At 32.4% G+C, this 6,936-nt stretch overlaps 1 protein-coding gene across 12 annotated transcripts in view; it reads left to right on the forward strand.

Annotated features, from left to right (window-relative positions):
- Positions 1–5,025, forward strand: part of PDS5B (PDS5 cohesin associated factor B) — a 189,304-nt gene extending 184,279 nt beyond the window's left edge. For all 12 annotated transcript variants that reach the window (XM_005585608.5, XM_005585609.5, XM_005585612.5 and 9 more), the window contains 2 exons: positions 180–318; positions 2,003–5,025. In XM_005585608.5, the coding sequence (XP_005585665.1) occupies positions 180–318; positions 2,003–2,038 (175 nt within the window). In that variant the 3' untranslated portion in view covers positions 2,039–5,025. The remainder of the gene's footprint in view (positions 1–179; positions 319–2,002) is intronic.
- The last annotated feature ends 1,911 nt before the right edge of the window (positions 5,026–6,936 follow it).

Consider the following 6,936-nt stretch of genomic DNA (forward strand, 5'->3'; position numbering starts at 1 on the left):
ATTCTGTGATTAAATGCTAGTGTAGGATTCAGAATATTAAAGAAATGTTCTTGTCTCATAAAGTAATTGAGGGTAAACATGATATGACAATTGATGAAATACTTGAAGCATTTCTTCTAACGAGGTAATCTACTGAAAGATTGGAACGTTCATTGTATTTTACATGTGTTTTACTCTAGCCGTGTAGGACGCTCCAAACAAGCAGCTACTAAGGAAAATGATTCAAGTGAAGAAGTAGATGTGTTTCAGGGTAGCTCTCCTGTCAATGATGATATTCCACAGGAAGAAACAGAGGAGGAGGAAGTTTCTACAGTAAATGTATGTGTTCAAAGTTTCTTTGAGTGGTGTGGTATATAAAAACAGTAAATGTTTGGTTAGATCATTTAGTACTTGTCTAATTCTAAGTATTTATATATTTTTCTTCATTAGTTTATAGCATCGTTTCATCTACCAGGTTGGATAATGGAGAACATCTCTTATGGAAACCCGAAACTAAGCAAATAGGTGTAGCTTAGTGAGAATGTAAATGTCAAGTCTGAACTGAATGTATAGCATTCTGATATTGACACTTTAAGCGTTTAAGTTGTACCTTGATTTTAGGGCACTGATACACATTAAGTATACTACTGTTTATATTTTACAACTCTCTGTTTGGTATTTCTATTTGGGTTTCATAATAGAAATTAGAAGTTAGTTACACAGAATAAAATCAGCCTTTGAAATTGAAGTTTGAGCTGAATGAGAATTCATAAAATTGGTAATACATACTTATTTTGCAAAGTAGGGATGTGTTACTTCCTGACTTTTTTGTTTTTGTTTTTGAGACAGAGTCTCACTCTGTGGCCCAGACTGGAGTGCAGTGGCACACGATTTGGGCTCACTGCAACCTCCGCCTCCCAGATTCAAGCAATTCTCCTGCCTCAGCCTCCAAAGTAGTTGAGATTACAGGCCAGTGCTACCATGCCTGACTAGTTTTTGTATTTTTAGTAGAGACAGAATTTTACCATGTTGGTCAGACTGGTCTCGAACTCCTGACCTCAAGTGATCTTCCTGCCTCGGCCTCCAAAGTGCTGGGATTACAGGCATGAGCTGCTGCACCCAGCACTTCTTGACTTTCAAAGTAATAAATAAATAACTTTACCGGTTAATACAACTCAGATATTTCTTTTATGAAAAAATATAATACATTTAAGTAGAAGCTCTTCTCCCATCTTTGTTTGAGAAACCCAAGTTCTGTAATCAAGTCTCAGAATTGGTCTCTACTGTTCTGTCGTATTTAATGGAATCAGAACTCCTATCTGTACCAGGATTCATGTTTGTGAATAAGTGAGTTAAGTACACAGGAAAATATGCTTAATTGTGGTCTCAAATTAATTTGGCTTGTTTCTTAAAGGGTTTTGGGGGGACATCAAAGTAAGGAAGGCTGAAGAGTCAGTAACGATTGATGTCTTCACCAGAGAAAACTACATAGTAAATTAAAACCCTGTTTTATATTCCTGTTGTTAATATTGACATTTTTTGAACTAAAGTTTTATGCTTTCGTTAGTGCCTGCCAGTAAATGATAATATGTTTGAATTTTAGGTTATTTTACTGTATTGATAATTGTTAAGATTCAAACTCAGTAACTACTTTCCCAGAAAGATAATGTAAGTTCATAAATGTGAAATGTTTTCATTTACCACAGGAAACATAAGTAGAAAGATGATTAATCTGTTTGAGTTATTTTTCTTTCTGTAGACATTGACCTCTGTGATAGAAAAGTAAAATAGTTTTTTTCTTCTGCTGTTCTGGGAAAGTCTGTGAGCACGTAAGGGTTCAAATATTATAGAACCCTCTGAATATGTGATGCCAGAGCAGAAAGTAAGGATAAAAAAGTTTCAGGGAAAGGAAAGCAAAGAAAATCAGGAACAAACGAGAATAAAGATTGGTTAAAAATGATTACTGCATATCTTATGCACATATACCCATTTTAATTAAGCATCTGGTGACTTTCCTTTTAAGGTACGGCGGCGAAGTGCTAAAAGGGAACGACGATGAACAAATGTAATTAATAACTTTCTCTGTGAACGCTTTGGAAAAATCTTTTTTTTTTTTTTTTTTTTTTTTTTTGGTCAAACTTGAGGCTGAATAAAGCCTTTGATGCACAAAATGGGACTGCTGAAGAGTGGACAGTTGGACCTTACTTTGGTGACCCCATACAATTTGTGGTCACATGCTTTAGCCATACGCATGATAACCTTGACTATGGAGTCTTGTGAAAGTGTAATGTGCGATGGCTGTGTAGACATAAAGAAGAAACTTGTAAATATCTTTTTTCTTTTTTTAATGTTTCTGACTTCTGAAGTGCTTGTATAGCTTTTATCTGCGGCTTTAAACTGACAGTACCCAACTGTTTATTGGATCTATTGATTTGAAAAGAATTTGTTAGGATAGATCTTAAGCAGTAATCTGTCAGTGTTTGTATTTGTATTCTCTGCAATTTTACTGTGAAAAAATTTTTTTTCAACAATTGGTGTCATTTTCTTGATGTCACTATTTGTTGGAGAGTTAAATGGTCTCTTCCCTTTGTGTATCTTACCTAGTGTTTACTCCTGGGCACCCTTAATCTTCAGAGGTGCTAATTGTTTGCCATTACACCGGAACGATGCCTCTGATAGGAGGACAACCATGCAAATTGTGAAATAGTCCTGAAGTTCTTGGATTACTGTACACCTCAGTATTGATTGGTCCCAGAATTTTCTGGCCTTTCATGGCAATGAAAATTTTAAGAAGAAAGATTTAAAGTATTTTAATTTTAAAGAGTGTGTTATAAAATAATGTACTGAATTCTTTATCCCATTTTATCATCCTTTCAGTTTTTATTAATCTACTGTATCAATAAAATTCTGTAATTTGAATGAGTTTTTAATAGTCTAGAATGTTATTGTGTATAGATATTTCCTCTTGAACATTATGTTCAAAAAACGCAAATTACACTATAATATAAAACCTGATATATACACATTAGAAAAATTCCAGTTCTCCATAACAGTGTAAAGTTAATCAGAAAGAAAAAATTTTATTGATGCAGTGTGTCTTTATAAAGCTGTTCTTGAAAGCCAAGTGTTTTGTATTTTATAGTGAGTTGCATGTTTATGAAAAAAAAGTGCTGAAAATGGGATGTGCTCTTTTCTGTAAATTCATATTTAGCCATAGTCTATGATAGATTGCCCCATAACATAGTTTTTCATCAAGAGTTTATTATTGTACTTTATTTTGGAGCCAAAAAATTGATTCTGGGGGGTGGGGCAGGGTAGAAGTGATATATCCAACTATATCAGCTACTGTAGTTGTCACAGTCTTGTGAACTTTGAATGAAATTCCACTTTGTCCAGATTGGGAGAAGTGGAAATTTATTTGGATTTAGAGCAGGTCTTTTTTTTCCTTCATTGTAATCTGCAAAATACAGAAATAAATTACTTAAGGCGGTATCCTTTGTACAGTTGTATAAACTGTATTTTGAACCAAAACATGTAGGTTACTACTTAATGCTTACCTAAATTCATTTTAGTATTTTAGGTGCTGTTATGTTTTTTCATGGTTAACACCAGAGGAAAATAAAAATCATATTCTAACTTATTAAATTTATCACATTGAATAGTGGAACATTTTCATATGATACACCATTATGTTTAAGGTATATTTCCAAGATTGGTTATAATAGATGGGGCATATAATAAAGAAGCTACTATTTTGGAAAATGACATTTTACTATTTGCCAATGTATACTGCAGTTGATATGATTATTTTTCTTTTAAAGATTTGTTCGTGTTTATGAAACAGCCATTTATTTTTTAAAAAGTGTTTTGAATTGTGTCTTAATCTCTCCATATTTAACTATTCTTCATTTACAACAATACTGACACCAGTAATTATGAGAGGCTGTCATATATCAAAAGCAGCTCAGGTTGGATCAAGATACATTGGTTTTGAAATGGTTCCTTAGCTCGGTTTTCCCAAACACATAATTTCTGTTTCAGCAGTACAAAGGCATGTTTTAAAATCTATAACATAAAGAATAAGGAATAGCTTTGTATTTTTGTCATTGATTAAATTGCACCGGAAATGTTTATGGAAATATATCATTAAGAACATTTTATAAAACATACGAAAAAATGATTGTGAAGGATTTTTATTTGCATGATCATAGTTAACCAAATTTCGTTGCACATTTTTGTAATGCTGTACAGCAGTTCACAAAAAAATGTTCATTGTAGATTTTGTTATGTTCAATGCCAATGAGTCTGTAATTTTACAACCTGTCTGTTCTTTTTTTGGGTGGATTACGATGTAAATTTTTCTTTTTCTTTTTTTTGGTAGAGAAATAGGTGCAATAATCACAGTTTTGATGTCTCGAGTCTCCATCTTAGGGGATTATCTTACGTTTAAACTTAACATTTCATGTATTAACATTTCATGTACTAACATTTATAGAAGCCACATACTTTACAATAAAATTGTGTATAAAACATTAATTGCTAACAATTGTTAGCAGACTATTCAGTGATAATGTTCGTTTTGAAAATATGTACTGTATAACATTAAGAAAATATTTAACTCCCTGTAACAAGCTCCATTATGAAAATCTTATTCCTCAGTGAGGTTATCTTGCTGCACTCTGTAGCAAATTTGTTTAATCCACATTATAATAAAATGTCTTGCTGCAGTGCAACAGGAAGCTTTTTCAGTGATCTCCACTGTATATGTAAATTACAAATGTGGCTGTAAAACTTATTCCAGGTATTAAAGGTTAAATTACTTTCTGTATCTTCTTATAACTTGTAAGTTTGATTTTTAAGATTTCATTTTGTCCACTTGTAAGAATGTCAGGAATTTAAGAATTTGTTTAAATTAGGCATATCTCTGCCATCACATAGTATTATGTCACTATAATGAACAATTGATATTTAAATAGATAACCAATTTTCAGACACATTTTTAGATTTCTGTGAAGTTGAATAAACATGAAAGTTAATATGAGTGTATTATTTTGTTTATGTAAATCAACATATATATTTAAATACTAAATGGAGAAAGGCACATTTGATGATTTTTAATTTTGGAGCCTTTGTTTCATAAAGTGGAAACACGTCTCAGTAACTTTTTCCAAACCTTTTGTTTAAACTTCTCATGCAAAATGTTGGCGGACAGAGGTTTTTTAAGTATTAAGTTAAATAATTGCGTAACTGAACCAAATAAATGTATAATATAAACTTTAAAAATAAGCACTAAATAAATAAGTTGCCAGTCGCAGTTTTATTCATTTGGCAAACATTTATTAAGTGCCTACTATGTGACAGGCACTCAAAAATTTTACTCAGTTTTGCGGAGGATAAAGTGTGATCAAGATAGAATAAGTCCCTGCTTTTGTGGTACTTTCATTATATTAGAGGTGGGTGAATAAGCAAAAAAAAAGAAAAAAAATTAATATATAATGTCAGATTGTGAACAATGCAGTGAAAAAAAGGAAAAGCAGGATAGAAAGTACTAATGATAGATGGAGAAGTTATTTTATATACTTTGAAACATACAGTTTAGGATTGTTATATGTTTATGATGAAGTGATATGGTTTGTAATTTAAAATGTCACTTGGTATCTTTATGAATATTTTTAATCTACTTTGCTTGATATTAATGTAGCCATATCAGTTTTGTTTTAGCTATTGTTTGCATGATAAAATTTTTCCTTTTATTTTCAACATATTTATGTTCTCATGGTTAAAATGTGTATCATGTAAACATACTTGGATTTTGTTCTTTCATCTGAGAGTCTTTGTTCTTTAATAGTGTTTAAGCTCTAGTGTAGTTACTTATATAGTTGATTTTAAATCTACCATTTTGCTATTTATTTTCTTTTATGCCAGTCTCTCCTTTATTTTCTCCTTTCCTGCCTTTTTCTGGCTCAGTTAAGTGCTTTTTATTATTCCATCTCTTCCATTAGCTTTTTAGTTAAACCTGATTGTGTTATTTTAGAATTACAGTTTTTATGTTTGACTTATTATAGTCTGTGATTAATGCTTTTGCTACCATCAGAACAATGCAAAAAGTTTAAAACAATTCAACTGTATCTGCCTCTCGCTCCTTTGTGCTAAAGTTGTCTATTTTCAGTATAAAAATGCCACAATATCTTTGTTGAATAGTCCATGTTCTCATATTTACTCATAGATTTTCTGTTTTCGCTCTGTTCTTTTTTTAAGAATCGTTTTGTGCTATCATGTTAGTTCATTTTTCTTTCTTTTTTTTTTTTTTTTAAATTTCTTGTTTTCAGCAGTTTGACTATGGTATGCCTAGGTATGCTTTTCATTTTATTTAATTTGCTTGGGGTTTACTGACCAGTTGTATCTGCAGGTTGATGTCTTTCATCAGTTTTGAAACATTTTTGGCTGTTACCTCTTCACATATTCTACACTATTTTCTCTTTCTGACATTCCAGTTATAAATGTGTTAGACTGCTTGTATCCCATCTGCCTTTAAGTGTGTTTTCTGTTCTTTCCACTCTCTTTTTCTCTCTGTGCTTCATTTTGTATATTTCTGTTGATCCATCTTCAGATTTCTTTTGCTATGTCTGTTCTTCCTGTTAACTTTTCAATTAGTTATTAATTTCAAATATTGTATTTTTTAGGCCAGTGTGGTGGCTCGCACCTGTCATCCCAGCACTTTGGGAGGCTAAGGTGGGTGGACCACTTGAGGTCAGGAGTTCAAGACAAGCCTGGCCAATGTGGTGAAACCCTGTCTCTACTAAAAATAAAAAATTAGCCAGGTGTGGTGGTGGGTGCCTATAATCCTAGATACTCAGGAGGCTGAGGCGGAAGAATTGCTTGAACCTGGGAGCCAGAGGTTGCAATGAGCTGAGATCATCACACAGTGCACTGCACTCCAGCCTGGGGGACAGAGTG

This window comes from Macaca fascicularis, chromosome 17 (genome assembly GCF_037993035.2).
Source record: "Macaca fascicularis isolate 582-1 chromosome 17, T2T-MFA8v1.1".
Taxonomy (NCBI): domain Eukaryota; kingdom Metazoa; phylum Chordata; class Mammalia; order Primates; family Cercopithecidae; genus Macaca; species Macaca fascicularis.